This window comes from Perna viridis, chromosome 2 (assembly GCF_037379345.1).
Source record: "Perna viridis isolate PV_CMFRI_1.1 ecotype Kerala chromosome 2, ASM3737934v1, whole genome shotgun sequence".
NCBI classification, from domain to species: Eukaryota; Metazoa; Mollusca; class Bivalvia; order Mytilida; family Mytilidae; genus Perna; species Perna viridis.
In genome coordinates, this window is record NC_142446.1 from 58,608,837 (window position 1) to 58,625,057 (window position 16,221).

The 16,221-nt window shown below is 31.1% G+C and overlaps 1 protein-coding gene across 1 annotated transcript; it reads left to right on the top strand.

The window, feature by feature from the left end:
- The first annotated feature begins 93 nt into the window (after positions 1–93).
- LOC148626251 (calpain-5-like) lies at positions 94–16,010 on the top strand. The gene is made up of 13 exons (XM_088570108.1): positions 94–192; positions 2,277–2,451; positions 3,358–3,489; positions 4,076–4,278; positions 4,926–5,109; positions 5,552–5,742; positions 6,208–6,285; positions 7,345–7,522; positions 8,111–8,233; positions 8,934–9,130; positions 9,582–9,703; positions 11,730–11,866; positions 12,950–16,010. The coding sequence occupies exons 2-13, from the start codon at positions 2,278–2,280 to the stop codon at positions 13,145–13,147; spliced, it is 1,917 nt and encodes a 638-aa protein (XP_088426234.1). The 5' UTR covers positions 94–192; position 2,277; the 3' UTR covers positions 13,148–16,010.
- Positions 16,011–16,221: the final 211 nt, after the last annotated feature.

Genomic DNA, 16,221 nt, shown 5'->3' on the forward strand with positions numbered 1-16,221 from the left:
TAAATAAATCTACAATGTTTATGTCACAGTATTGAGTGCATAACGTCTATCGCATTGATCAACACTTTATAACAAAACTGAGTTATTTCCCCTGTGTGATAGCATCCTCGGGCTGTTGCGTGGTTGCATGTAAACAAATGATTAAGAATGTCAGTGTTCCATCTTATTTGAGGCAGGAGAATACAAAAGAAAGTAATTACATTTTAACCCTTTTTATTTCGCTGCATTGGCTTAAGTGTTGATTGGTTCAGTTTTGGACTGCCACTGGCTTTAAATTTAAGTTTAAGCAAAAAGGAGCAGGTTCGCTTGGCCATCATGCAAAATTCATTTTATTTTTATTTATTTTTTTTTACATGGAGCAGTTTGGATTGATGTCAGAAGGATATTTTAGGAATTGTATTATTTATTTTTTTTTTATGACTTAATAATCTGGTTTGCGTCAGTTTACGTTTATAGCAGGTTAATAAAATGCATAAACTGCATGGTCCATTGACATTGTGCATAACCGCAAAATTTGGAAACTTTCCTTAACATTTAATTTCTAGTTTGTGACAGTCCAAATATTAATTAATAATTGATTAGTTATCAAAAAAGTTATTTTGTTTTGGATTATTTGAATTGTGGAGTGCTGACCAATTTGATATGTTAATGATGTTATAGTACCAAGCCAGGTTATACAAACTAACCTGGTTTGCTCTAAGAGAAGACGATCAGGAAGCCTGTTGCAAATCAAACTGAATTTTAAATTATGTGGTACCCCACTTCAACTTGTTGTAATCATGTCAACTGGATATAATATTGATTAACAGAAAAAAAACTTTGAATTTAATATTAAAGAACAGTACTACAGAATTATGCTTAAATTTTATCATTACAAATTGGGACAACATTCTGACTGCAACTTGACATATCATTGACCATGAAAGGATGGGTTACAGGGTCAGAAAAAATGCAGTTGCACAGCTATCATAGGTGTTGTAAAGTTGTGTCTCTTTAATTAGGGTGCCCCTTTTCATGAACACTTTTGTGCCTTTTGATTTGGCAGATCTTTTTAATTCAAATCAATAATATGATGAATATGCATAAGCCTTAAGTGCCAAGCAATTATTCCTTTTCATGATTCTTGATGAATTATAAACAAGGAAATTATTATTAATCAAGATGCCCATTACTGATCTGAAAAATTGAAAATAATTTAGAAACAATGATCAGATTGATTTACATTATTATTATTCATATAAGTACATGTTACAACTACATCAAATTTTATATTAAGATAAATCAGACAGCTATCATTATAAATACAACCATCCCCCATGACCAGTGCATTCTTAAAAAAGGCAAGTATTATCACTGTTAAATTATACTGTAATATTGATAAAATAAATGTATGGGTGCAATTTTTTATTACATACATTGTATGTATTTAAACATTTTAGAATACATTTTGTAAATTAATTGAAACATTTTATTATGAATAAACTTATCTTCTGAAGACATTTACCCTAGAAAATTTGATTTGTTACATAAAAACCTGACTTTTTTTATTTCAATGAGAGATAAATGTTCTTGTCGCTCTTTCTTTAATTATAGACATTCTAAAAGAAAATGAATTTTATTTTCAATACTATCTTAACATCATTAAAGGTTCTTTGTTCTAGCTGTTACTACAATTTGACAGGTTAATGGAAACTTACAAGAAAGAGTAAAAAATCTGTAAATCCATAATATTGTCTGGTTTTAAATTTTGATTAGGACATCTGTTCTTAGCAGAAATTTCAAAATGTTTATAATTGATTTTGTCTATTTTATAACAGTCATGTAACCAAATACTTGCTAATCATGATATGTGTTTTAAAAAGCTTTAATAATTTAGCTCCTATATCAGCTTTTGGCCCTCTAAACAGTAATTGTCAATGGGGAAACATAATTTTGTTAGAAAATTATTTAAAAAATATTCATTTTTCATGGAAGAGTGAATGAGTGATGATTCCTCCTTATTCAGTAAGACAGCTTAGCATTTAATTGGAATTTTATACAACATTATACTTACATGTAACCTGCATTTGTATGAAGTCAATTTTATAGAATAGTACTTCACATCAATTGTAAACCATGTATTTCAAGATATGTGTACATTTTGTAATGTCACTTGTTATTTACATCCATTCTTCCTATTTAGTTAAGAGACCTACATGTATATATCAGTATCTCAAATGTTTGAGATAATATGCTTGGATTATTTGGATGTTATCAATTATCTTCATAAATTGTAGGATGGTTTTGGGGCTCTTTGATTCAGCTGTTCCCTACAAAGACCAAAAGTATAGCAAACTAAAAAGCCAATGTGTGGGTAAAGGTGAACTGTTTGTAGATCCTCAGTTTCCTCCAGATAGTAGATCCCTGTTCTATAGTAAACAAGAAAAAGATATAGTATGGAAAAGACCCGGGGTGAGTCAATTAGAATGATATGATTTCTGAGATACTTTGTTAATGACGTAGACCTAGGGTAAGGGATATAACTCTTGCAATCAGTGATACATTTGTATCATATTCAGTTTCACCAAAGCCTATCAAGTTTTCATTTGAAACAAAATGAAATCAATTCAATTATTTTGATGCTTTCATTAAATTGATGTCAAATGCCGACTACAAACATTTCAATGATTTCTTTGTTGTGTATGTTTGTTTTCCATGTCTGGTCTTTGTCCCTTGATTACATTCTTTTGATTACCACTATAACCTTGGTTCCCTTTATTACTCTTGTAAGAGTTGTGTCCCTTACCCTAGGTCTATCTCCTTCAGTAACGCTGCTTCTAAACTAGAATTTTTCCATGTTGTTTTCTTCCATAATCCTCCCTACTAACATGAAGTGTTCTCTGCATTTGATTTTTTTTATATTATCAAGACATCTTCACTTTACCATGTCGATAACGTTATTTCTTTTATAGAGATTGTACAGTTTCAGAACATTTTGAATCTTAAGATAGGGATAAATGTAGGCAACAGGGTGTAATAGGGTATTATGAAACAGTAATCAAGGGAACCAAGATTCGAGTGAAAATAAAAAGAATATATTTCAAGGATAAAGACTATACTAGGAAAATAGACACACACAATAAAGAACATGAAATAACCAAAATAACATGTACAATGAAACTGATGTAAATGATCATCCAGGACTCCACTAAAAACTGGGTGCACAGACCAGATGCACCGGTAGGGTACATCTTTACTAGTCAATCAAATAGTATTAAAGCTGTAATTGATTAAAACTATTAAAAATAGACTGTTAGGTACCATATTGATGCATTTTCTCTGTACATTTGATTTAAACTATATTTTTCTTTTTTTTAGGAAATTGTGAGTAACCCAAAATTTTTTGTGGAAGGTGCAAGCTTTGATGACTTTTCTCAGGGTAGTCTAGGCAATTGTTGGTTTGTTGCTGCATGTGCTTGCCTTACTGCTGATAGAAAACTTTTACAACAGGTAATTTCAGTACAAGAATGGTTTATGTGTAATTATAAACCCGCTTCAAGTACTTCTGGAACTACTGATCATAGCCTCTTGATTCATGTATTTGCAATACAGCCTCAGCTAGCCGTCCTATACCGCAATTACCCATTTCCATCAAATCAGACATCTACCGTACCTGATTACTGACTTCGGGAAAAATACATTTTTGGGGGAGAGAGGGGGTGTATTCAGTGAGTAATAGTTCACTGATCCCTTGGTTCAAAAGCAGCTGTATGTCTCAGGATATTTTGTATTATAACTGAAGAACCTTGATTTATATATAATTGATAAAATAACTAAATGGGTCACCATTTAATCAAAAAGATGACTTCAAATTATGAGGAGTTTTTTAGAATTGCAAAGTTTTGTTAAGTTATATTGTTAGTTGTAAATTAATTGTCTTCTTATATATATAGACTCACTCTTAATTCTAGTCATGATCATGCTAATGATTTACAATTCTATTTACTCTATTTTTGTATATATATGTTTACATTATCATATTATTTGTATCAGAGGAAAGAACGGAAATAATACTATATATAGTTATTTCTAATAGGTTGTACCAGATATAGAGAAACAAGAGTGGAATGAAAAGAACAAATATGCTGGCATATTTCACTTTAGGTTTTGGAGATTAGGAGTATGGACTGATGTTGTTATAGATGATTATCTTCCAACAAAGGGAGGACGTTTGATATTTGTACAATCTAAAGCTCACAATGAGTTTTGGTCAGCATTGTTAGAGAAAGCCTATGCAAAGTAAGTTAATTTAATTGATAAAAAAATTATAAACCAAAATAATGAATACTTATTTTCAGTATTTCAGCAACTGACTTAATGACAGACAGACAGACAGACAGACAGACAGACAGACAGACACACACACACACACACACACACACACACACACACACACACACACACACACACACACACACACACACACACACACACACACACACTTGTATATCTCAATATTAGAATTAGGCAAATTTGTATAAGATGTGGCACATGGAAAAAAAACACAGAGATTTTATTGCATTATCCAAGTATTTATGTCCCATGATCTCCAGAAGTTACGGTCAAAGTGTTTGTAAAGTTTGCCTTTTTAAGATAGTTGGGTCAAATTTAGTTGCACTACAGAAAAAGTGGTTAGTTAGGTCAAATTTTGTTGCACTACAGAAAAATGGTTGGAGAATTTTCCTGCACATTTTCCCCATATAAGCAGTAAAAAAAATATCTAAGTCAACGATGCTTCAGGATTAGTTTGAATAGTTTTTCAGTTGTTTTCTAGATGTCTTGAATATGTTTGAGGCAAAAAAGCCCAAATTGAGAAAAATGATGTGCAACTCATTGGCCGATTTTGACATAGAATAGTACTTAAGACTTTTCTTTAATATTTATAGATTATTTGGGAATTATGAATCCTTGGTTGCTGGTCGACCAAGAGATGCTTTGGTGGATATCACTGGTGGAGTTGGAGAAGTGCTACATCTGGACTCATATAAAACAGAAGAACAGAAAATGGAATTATTTGACATACTTCATGAGTCTATTGAGAACAGGTCACTGATGAGTGCATCAATAAATGTAAGTTATCTAAAAGGCACTATTTTGGCAGCTGTTTTCCCTGCAGCAATTGCCTGAAACTTTTCAGGATTAGCCTGCATACAGTTAACACAAAACCATTCAAACTCTCTGTTTCAAGAACAATTACTAGATCATCATACTTTGGTGAACAATAGGTCAAAGTATTGTCGTCTGCATGACTGTAAAGATTGATTTTATCAATACAATAAAAAAAAAATGCTATCTTATTTCACCATAAACAAAAGATTATAGATGTTTCCTTCTTAGTCCTGAATAGGCATTGTGATAGAATAGTATCAAAAACATATAGTTTGTTGAAAATGAAACAAAACAAATATAAGATGATTAATATTTAGTAGAAACAGCTCAATGTATATATGGTTATTAGCTTTTGTAACAGTTACATACAGAATTGACATGCTTAAATTTCAATTGTTTACAGGCCTCAGCCAATGAAATGGAAGCTGAGTTAGATGTAGGACTAGTCAAGGGGCATGCCTACAGTATAACTGCTGTTAGAGATATTCGACTTGGTACTGGACTGTTTTCTATATTTAATGCTGAGAGAATACATATGGTCAGATGTCGCAACCCATGGGGAGGAACTGAGTGGAAAGGAGCTTGGAGTGATGGGTAATTTCTTCTTTCACATTTAGAATGCAGTCATAAAGCTTATATAAATGGAAATTCCAGTCTTCTCTAAAGACCTATAACCACTTCCAGATTTTTAAAGTTTGCTAGTTTAAATGCTAAGCTATAAAGGGTGTAAAAACATTTCACAAGGCATGAACACTTTTTGTTATGAATCAACAAGCTGGTTCTAGTGTAATGTACTAATTTGCACAAATACATGGGGTTTTAAGTATGTTGAGGGTATTGAGTGTTGCAGATGTGTTTAATCTTTAAAATAGCAAACGTACCCTCTGTGTACAAGATTGGCCTAATGTGTGTTATTGTATGTTGTAGTTTTTGAAAATAATTGTGTATAAGAAATATGTATGCTCTTTTGTTGGTTTCATTCTTAATAAAAAAATCATTTATTATGAAATTTACCATTTTCATCAATTTGATTTGTGTTTTTTTTTGTGTTATTGATAGATCAGCAGAATGGAAAAAGGTTAGCTCAGGGCAGAAGAAAGACATAGGATTGACGGTAGAAGATAATGGAGAATTCTGGTAAATCTTAAAAATAATCAATGAATACACGTTTTTGGCACATCCTTCCTTACAAGTGCTGTATGCTATTTACAGGTTTCTTTTATGTGATCTTTGTTTACTTGCAATATGATTTATATGTAAACAGATTAAAACTACTAGTGTGTTTTCTCAGGTTATCTCCCTTGTTGAAATTACTACCATTCATTAATATACATGTGCGCATGAATTGTACTAAAACAAGCTATTAGATGAAACAATTTGTTCTATCCCTCTGTTTAATCTTTTACAATCTTGCAAACACATTTGTTGAAAATATGAAAAGAAAGGTGTTTTTATATGTATAAAACAATGCAATAAGTAAGATATTATTGTTAGTATTAGTGATCTAGCTTTAAAGTCAGGGCTGTCTCAGGGCTGTAATCTTGGAAAAGAGGAAACTTTAGTATCTGAAGAACCAGAAATGCTAACTTTATACCTTTATGGTAAAATTGTGCTTAACTGATACTAAAATTGAAATATTTTTTTGTTTAAAATAAGCATTTTGTAAAAGTAGATCTAAAAACAGAATTTAATTTATAGGAAAAAAACAGTTTTGACAGAACTATTTGTTCACAAGGTGTTCTGCACACTTTTATTATACCATCAACTTTGAATACGAAGAGTATAGGGTGATGGAGGTGAAGGCACCCATGAAAATGGAGTTTAATGAAACTTTCACATAACATTTATTACATAATCCCATTGTGCACCTCATAGCTATTTTAGATTTTGATCCAAATTGATTTTGAGGTTTCACATTAACAAAACATGGACTTTGTCAATTATGAATATGAGGACATTTTGGTACCCATCTATTATCCATTACTTTTCCTACACCACTGAATGGAATTTAATGAAACTTTCACAGAATCTTTATTACATGTTCCTTTTGTGCATTTTGAAATTTTAAAATTTTGATCCAAATTAATTTGAGGTCAAAAGTTGCATGATATCAAGTGAGGGAGGCATATCAAGTTAGTGAGAAATGTTCACAGTTTTGTCTAGTCCCGGACACTGTTAATATTTCTATAATTTTAGGATGTCCTATGCTGATTTCATCAAATATTTCACAGCAGTAGATATATGCCATGTAATGAATACCTCATTTTTCTCCCTATCAAAGACTTGGTCAGAGGGTGTAGGGACTGGACAGTGGAAGAACCCAAATAGATGTGGTGGATCTATTAGCTCAAAAAACTTCTTGCAAAATCCTCAGGTGATTTAATTGATACATGTACTTATCAAAGACTTAAAGAGACACTTATTTTGTCATGTATGTATTGGATTTTCAAATTTTGCTACATTATAGTAAATTTTCCAAATCTATCTAAATTTTATCTTTACAAAATGATAAGTAAATTTTATTTTTTGTAAGGATTTTTTTAACACATTTGGGTTGGAAAGGAGTATGTTAGAATGATAAAATTAATGTTACATTTGGTTAACTCAATCAGCGTCTCTTTCTTTGGAGTTCAAAAATGGTGAATTTTTTTTTTCAGTATATGCAAATACATTTGATAGGAATAGAGCGTTAGCAACATCCTAAATAGGAATGGCTCAAAAATTATTCTGTCTGAAATGACGTATTTTGGAAATGTTGTATGCAGTTAGGTAGTGATTGTTTGAACTTCTGTTATAGGAAGTCTTGCACATTCCCATTGGTCAAGACATCAGTGATATAACAGTAAAGCAGCGCATTATCAACTAAGTTAAATGTTATTTGAGAACTAATAGCATTTTCCCTGATAGACAAAGCCTAAAACCATATTACAGTCAATTAATGTTTTCAATATTTTGTTTACAGTTTGTGTTTGATATTAAAGGGAAGGAGGATGAGATATTAGTATCATTGGAACAGGAAGATATCAGTAGATTAAGTAAAGAGAAAGGTGGTAAAAATGCTTCAGTTGGAGTTGTAATCCTCAAGGTAAGTAAAGGGAGAGGTGGTAAAAATGTTTCAGTTGGAGTTGTCATACTCAAGGTAAGTAAAGGGAGAGGTGGTAAAAATGTTTCAGTTGGAGTTGTCATACTCAGGGTAATTAAAGAGATAGGTGGTAAAAATATTTCAGTTGGAGTTATATTCCTCAATGTAAGTAAAGGGAGAGGTGGTAAAAATGTTTCAGTTGGAGTTGTCATACTCAAGGTAATTAAAGAGAAAGGTGGTAAAAATGTTTCAGTTGGAGATGTAATCCTCAAGGTAAGTAAAGAGAGAAGTGGTAAAAATGTTTCAGTTTGAGTTGTCATACTCAAGGTAAGTAAAGAGAGAGGTGGTAAAAATGTCTCGGTTTGAGTTGTTACCTCAAGGTAAGAATACTTAATATTGAATGATTTTGTTTCCTTCAATATCTTATAATAGTTTAATTAATTAAATTCAGACCAAATTGGAAGGTTACTGCTTGAAAATGATAGTGCCACTTGTTTGAGTCAAAAGTGGCTTCCTAGCAAAGGCATTGTGTAAAACACAAAAATGTTTTTTTACTAAACACATGTAAGGAAATACAATGTTATTTATTTTAGTTCAAAAGTTTTTTTTTAGTTTTTTTACATGAACAATAGAAAATTATTGCTTTATGTTAATAAGTGTTTAAGTTATCCAGAAAATATACAAAAATAAATTTATCTGTCAGACAGATCAAAACAGAGAATACAGGATCCATGACAAACTAGACAATGTCCATCAGAGTACTTATACTTCAGCTCGGAGCCTTTTGTCACGTGTCAAGATAAAGAAGGGTCGTTACTGTGTCATACCATCAACATTCGATGAAGGACAGGAAGAGAAGTTTGTTCTCAGGATATACAGTAGTAGTAATTCTAATTTTAAGTAAGCCAATAGAGTAATTCCTGTCTTTATTTCATAAAACTTTAAAGATTTTTCTTTTTAAAGAAGGAGAAATAATAAGGGAACTTATGAAGAAATGTAACCTTAAATCTACTACAACATAAGGGGTTTTAATCCCATTCCTCCATACTTTCAACCTTAGGGTGGCACAAAGTCTGGAAATAGCTTGCCAGATAACCTCTAAGCATTGCTGGAATGCCTGCCAGTATAACTTTATGGCATTTGAGGAATGAGTCATGTTTATTTGAAAGTACCTTGTATGTGAATACATGTATCTGATGCAAAAATGGAAAATTTTCAGAAGTTTGATGAAGTATTTTAGATCTGATACATGTAGAAAAAACTTTAGTTTGTGAATAAGGTGACATTTAAACTAACATAAAAACATGGTAGAATTTACATTATAATGTTACAATAAAATTTTGTTTTACAGGGAGTTATTATATGATGAACCACAGCCACCAAAATGTGGGTGTATATGTAAACCTAAAGTGGCTGCTACACAAGTCACAATCATATCAGCACATGGACTTAAAGCTGTAGATAATATAGGCAGTATGTTTAGTTGTTGAATTATAAGATATTCTTCATGTTTCTGTGGCGTATGATAAGAGATTATTTATCAAATTATTACCATTACTTTTGATAAGGTCAACAGGTTTTATATTGACCTGTTTAGATTATATGGACTGAGGATGAAGTCAGAGGTCAGTATGATCTAACAGGTCTGTATATATTCCCTGATTTATATATTACATGTGAACATTTCTATTTCTGCAAACTTTCTTGCTGTCTGTGGTGCTTCTGCAATGATCAAGGTTTTTGAGCAGAAAGTGATATTAGATCAGAACAGTTTAAATCCGATTCAAATTCACTATATATCAAAAAATAGAAACATAGGATCAATAAACATAGACATAGAAACATGCTTTTATGTATACTTTAAATCATATGGTCATAGAACCCAACTGAAAAAATAAAAGGATACACCACACGTAGTACAGGTACATATATAACAAATTATTTTGTTTCCAGTTTGCATTTAGATGTGTGAATAATCCTGTATGCCCCAAGCATTCTTTATAATTTAATTAATTCCAAGTGTTCATATCACAACTCATACATTATGCCAGAGCTTGCCGAAACTACGCGGACTTTTTAAATCGCGCTAGAACTCTAACAAATAGGCTTCTGGAACAGGGTTATGTTGCTAGAAGATTGAAGTCATTACTACAGAAATTTTATGGTCGTCACCATGAACTCGTGGATCGTTACGGTGTATCCATCAGCACCATGAAAACTGATTTATTCAACGGGTCATAGTTTTCCTTTCCTTGTTTGTCTACCCCGGACTTGACTTTTTATGAGCAACTCCGTGGGTGTTTCTAGAAAAGCAGAGGACGCTTACCCTACCGGTGCACCTGGTCCATGCTCCTAGTTTTTAGTGGAGTCCGAGTTGCTCATTTACTTTTGTTACTTTGTATGTATGATTTTAGTTACTTTATGTTCTTTGTTGTGTATGTCTGTTTTCCATGTCAGGTCTTTGTCCCTGGAATACATTCTTTGGATTACCGCTCTAACCTTGGTTCCCTAGATTACTCTTCCACAGATTTCACATCATCCTGAAAGTAAAATAAATAAAAGTCCCACAAAAATAAGTTTGTATACAGCAATAAAAAGTTGGTTTGTTTACATTACATGTTCTAAATGAACTTTTGTCTCTTTATCCGTATTTTAGTTTTTTTTTCAAATTCTAATACTGTGAAAGTACTTTAATTTGTGGGTACCTATTTTTGTCGATTAAGTAAGAAATACAAGTTCTTGATTTCATGGTTTTGAGGTTTTCAGTATACATATTAATGGAAACCACCTTTTTGTTGGGAACCAAATTTCGAGGGTTGGCCTACCCATGAAAACCACAAAAATTGGTATACACGAACAATAGTACTTTCACAGTAGATATACAAACTTCAAAACATTATCATACTCCCACTGGGGCTATATTGCAATCACCTTGTCTGTCCATCTGTCTGTTTCACTTTCCTGTAACAGATTTTTTAGCTTCTATTGGAGGGAATGCTTAGATATTTGGTACATTGCTATTTCATGACTTTTAACATGTCTCCCCTTTTTAGGTTACTCACTTATTTGCATTTTTTTTTACCCAACAACAGTAATTTTTTAGGGGATGCACAATGAAAATGTTATAACTTATTTCTGTTCAAAGTAATGCTTAGATATTTGGTACATTTTTTGCATGATGGCTTGTGTTGTAGCATTTTCTTTTTTTATGAGATATTTTTGCAACTTTAGGATCAAGCACTTTGTGGTGATTTAAGTCAGATGTTTCCTTCATTATAATATTCTTGAAATCCTTATCATAGTCATTTAGGATTGTTTTTCTTGACTAGAGGTTTTTAGAAAATAACCACCATGGAAAAATACTCTATAGAACTACAAAAGTCAAATAAATGTGTTTGAATTTTCCCTCTCATTCATAAAAAATGGTTGTTTTAAAGGAGTTGCCACTTCTTTTATTTGCAATGTCACTTTCACTTAATTGATTTCATTTCTTTTCCAGGTTCTGATCCATTCTGTATTATAAAGTGTCCAGGATATAAAGAAGAAACCAAAGTAATAAAGAAGAATCTCAACCCAGAATGGGATGAGAGATTTACATTTTATCATAGTAATCCTAACAAAGATATTATCATTGAGGTAACTTTAATTTATCAAATAGATGAATTTCTTGGATGAAAGGTTTCTCAGGAAAAGATTAAAAAAAGAGCTTATAGATGGCAGGGAATTGTAATGGTATAAAAGTTCTTCAAAGACGTACTTTATTCTAGTATGACGTTATAGTTTCAAGTACCAGTCCATATAAAATTCAGACACTTCCTGTTAGGTAGAGGTGATTCATGGTGTAGGAAACCCACTGAATAAACAATGTTTTTGCGGTCTACATGTGCTTTATTTTCATGTAATGATAGTCTTTCTGTATTCAGGTCTGTATTTTTGAGAAAGCCATGTTTTCATCTCCCACTAAAATCAAACCAAATTGAGAATGAAAACTCTTGCAAAGTGCCACTTTCATACACAATCAAATGAATCTACATATTTTTTTATCTTGAAAGTGCAACAAAAGATTGCCAAACAAAGATTGGTTATGTGGTCTGTATATTGTATAGAAGGAATTTTTTTGCAAGGTTCTTTCTTGTGAAGTACTTGTGTATTTGGAAATATAAAAATAAAAAATTGATAAATTGGAGTCAGAATTATTTTGAAGTTTTGAAGTAAAATCTTTAAAATTCAAGAATAAGAAGCCTTAGAAATGAATACCTAATCTTTTAAAGAAAGCTTTTTTAACATTATCCAAAAGAAATTTAGAAAATGTTTTGTACATGCCTATTGTTTAATGCATTACTTATGCAGTTATTGTACCATGTCAAACCCTTGTATTAACCACTTCTGGTTTAAGGCCAAACTGTAACCAAAAATTTGGTGACCTATCAAAGGGGACCTTTGACCTTCCACACAGGACTGTAATCAACCTTTTTTTGGTTTCAATGGCCTTGGCAGGGTACGAACTGTTGGATAAATGCATCTTGGATCATGTCTTACATCTGGTGACTTCAATTGCAAAAAATGACTATTTTTTAGTGATAGACCAGTTTTCAGATTCAAAATTTTTCTGAAGGATAATATGTTTACATTATAAGAAACTATAGGCTATTTTGTATCTTGTTTTTCAAAAATCTGAATTTATTCTGAATAATTTGATAAGTATTTTATTGTTTTCAGGTTTGGGATCACAATATTGTAAGGGACACTTTTCTTGGAATGGCAACAATATCTATGGCACCTGAAAAACTAGGCAAATATACAGAAACAGCTGCTTTTGATTTTCCTCTGTATGGCAGAGGCAAGGAGAAAACTACACAAATGGATGGCAAGTTAAAGCTGAAAATATGGCATACAAAAGATATGGAGATGGTATAAGGAATGGTCTTGTAGATTGAGCACTTTTGTATTGTTTTTATATTGCATTTTAAATAACCAAGAGCTATGCTACATTCTGCTAAAAGACTATACCTGAAGGTCTTGTCATAATTTTCTTGAACTCTATGATTGCAACACCCAATTGCATATTTACAAAAAAACTTAATAAATTTAAAACTTGATGGTGGTTCATTTTTTAAGCTTCCAAACAATTTCAGCTTTTTAGCCTGTCTTAGAACTTATTTTCTCAGTTGAATAAGAAGTCAGAAGGGAAGTGATCTTATGAACAACTTCATTAAGTTTATTCAGTCATTGAGATTGGTGTAAACCAACAGCCAGTTTTTTTTTTTAATTTAGTGAGTTTTGTGTAGAAATCTTACACTAAAATTTTAAGGCTTTTTTTCTTGGTTCCCTTGATTACTCTTTCTTCTGCATGAAAAGATCATGGATTATGTTTGTATATTTTTCTCTCCCAAAATGTTAATTTTAAGTATGTTTTTTTTAGTTTGTTAGATTACTGTTTTAATTAAATGTTAAATGTTGCATGTAAATTAGTTGTATATTTTGTTTACTGTTCTATTTACAAAATGCTCAAGCTTGGAGGAATAGAACTCAAATTAATTGGTGCATTCAATGCAGATCTTTGTAACATATCAAACAAGATTTACATGGTGTAAATTTTTTATACTATTAATATTTCAAATTATGATTTTGAAAATCAAAAGAATTGTTTATAGAAATGTGTCTTACTGTGAAAGTACTTATATTCGTGGTTATCAAATTTCATGAATTAAGGGAAAAGCTCAAGATCCACCCATTCACTTTTTACACTATTACCTGAAATTAAAATAGATCGTGGTTTTGATGATACTGTCATACAATTCAAAGTAAATAAACCTTTTCGTTGAAAATCATATTTCGTGGTTTACCTTACCCACAAAATCCATGAAAATTGGTACCCCACGAACTATAGTACATACACAGTATTGCTTTTTATATATATGATCTCAGCTCATCCGTCCATTTGTTTTACCTATACTGTCCATTCAAACTTATTTATATGTAAAATGTATTTAACAATACAGTACCTGAAATGGGAAAATATCAAATGTATCAATTTTGAAGGCTAGTAAGTTAATGATTCATGAAAATTATAGAATCTTTCAAGACTTACTTCTTTATCATCTTTATCAATCTAAATTAATGTTTGAGGTTTGGGAATAAATTGCTTAGCTGAAACTCAACATGTTTCTGTGAAAAAATAAAAATACTTTAGGAATTGTGTATAGTTGTGTCTTTGTATTGTTTATGTTTCTTGCCAATTTTGTATTTATGTCTTTCTTTTTATGTTTAATCATTTTATCTTATATACAACATCCAAAATTTATTACCAGATTTTAATGATTATATTGGTAATATTTTTTAGAAAGTCAAAAGTTTGCCTGCTATAATCATTCTAATATTAATTTTAATATTGTTCAAATGGCATCGGTTATACAGGTATATCCATAATTTATACACTGTATTGTCTTCACAATTTTCTAGGCATTCCATTTTTCACTTATGAAGCTTGTATTAAAATTAATACATACATATTTTATACCTTGGAAGGCTTTTCAAAAGAAGTACATTAGAAATGAGTGTGATATATATATATATATTGTATTTTTCTATGAAAATCATAATAGTGCAAATGTGCCTTTCAAAAATTTTTGGGACATAAAAAATCATGTTCCTGTGCATCTCACTCTGTCTAATGTCAGCTTTAGTGCTTCATTGAAGATTTTTCCTATAAAAAAATTGACATTTGATACATTTTTATACCCTTGCATTGAAAGCATGAAGCACAAAGTGCTGACGATGTCTGTCCACTCATCAAGCAACACTTTTTTTCATTGCAGTTTTCTCTGCATCTATTTAAGACAGCTACTTGAAATTTTGACAGAAGCTTTACACATGTTGAAATGACAGGAATTCTGACACACGAAAGAATGTCATGCCTTTAAGGTCAAATGAGGGGCAAAACAAACCCAATTATGTGCTGTCAAATAACCATTTGCTTCAATTACAGTTCTCCACTACTACAGCTGTATTAACACTTGAATGTATGTAAATTATAAAAAAAAACTCTTTTTAGGTTTTCGGTTATGTTTTAGTTCTGATTCAACTTTTTTTTCGAAAACACTTTGAGTTTACATGATATTCTACCGATTCCAAGCTCAAAGGAGAAAAATATAGAAATTTGATCTCGCTGTAAGTTTTACTTTTTAAGTAATTACCTGATAATGCATTTTCTATGGAGGCACATGCTTTTGTTAACTAATATGTGTACTAATGTTCATTCAGGTCTAGGAAAATAGAAGACAGTTATTAAAGTTGTAAGTTGGAGGTATCAATTGAAAAAGTACCTCAAAATTATATTCAAACACTTGAGAACAACTTATAGTAAATATGTGATAATGACATATTCAGGTATCTCATTGACTTGATTTGTAGGTCATCCAAGGTCATCCCCTATACATGTACAGGTATCCAATGTCCTTTTATAGTAGAACTCTTGACCTGTTTTAATGGTATGCAATATTGACGACTTTGTTTATATTTTGACCATATGGTTACTGGGGTGAGGAGTTGGGTATTTTTTAGTGAGCTTTGTTCACAGTTTTTCTAGTATATTAGTCTCCCAGTCTTCAATACATTTATTTATGAATTATTCTATATAGAAGCTATCTGTGACATGCGTTTTATGATATATGTGTATTTTACAAAGATTTAGTCTTTATACAATGTATATTTTCAATAAAGTAGTTTAGTAGTTGATGGTTTTTTTTAACTAATAAAATGTGACAAAGAGTTATAACAAGTTTTCTTTATCATGGACAGTGTAATTTAGGAAATTATTGCTTACAATTTATTTTTTCAGGTTTTTGTCATTTTTTGGGGTAAAAAATATGGTTCTAATTAGATTTTTTTATTAAGGTATAACAAAATTTCAATAATGTTAAGTGACCAAGGAACTGAAAGTACAATATGTTTAAGACCAATTGAAATATGGCCAAGTTAAAAAAAAATCA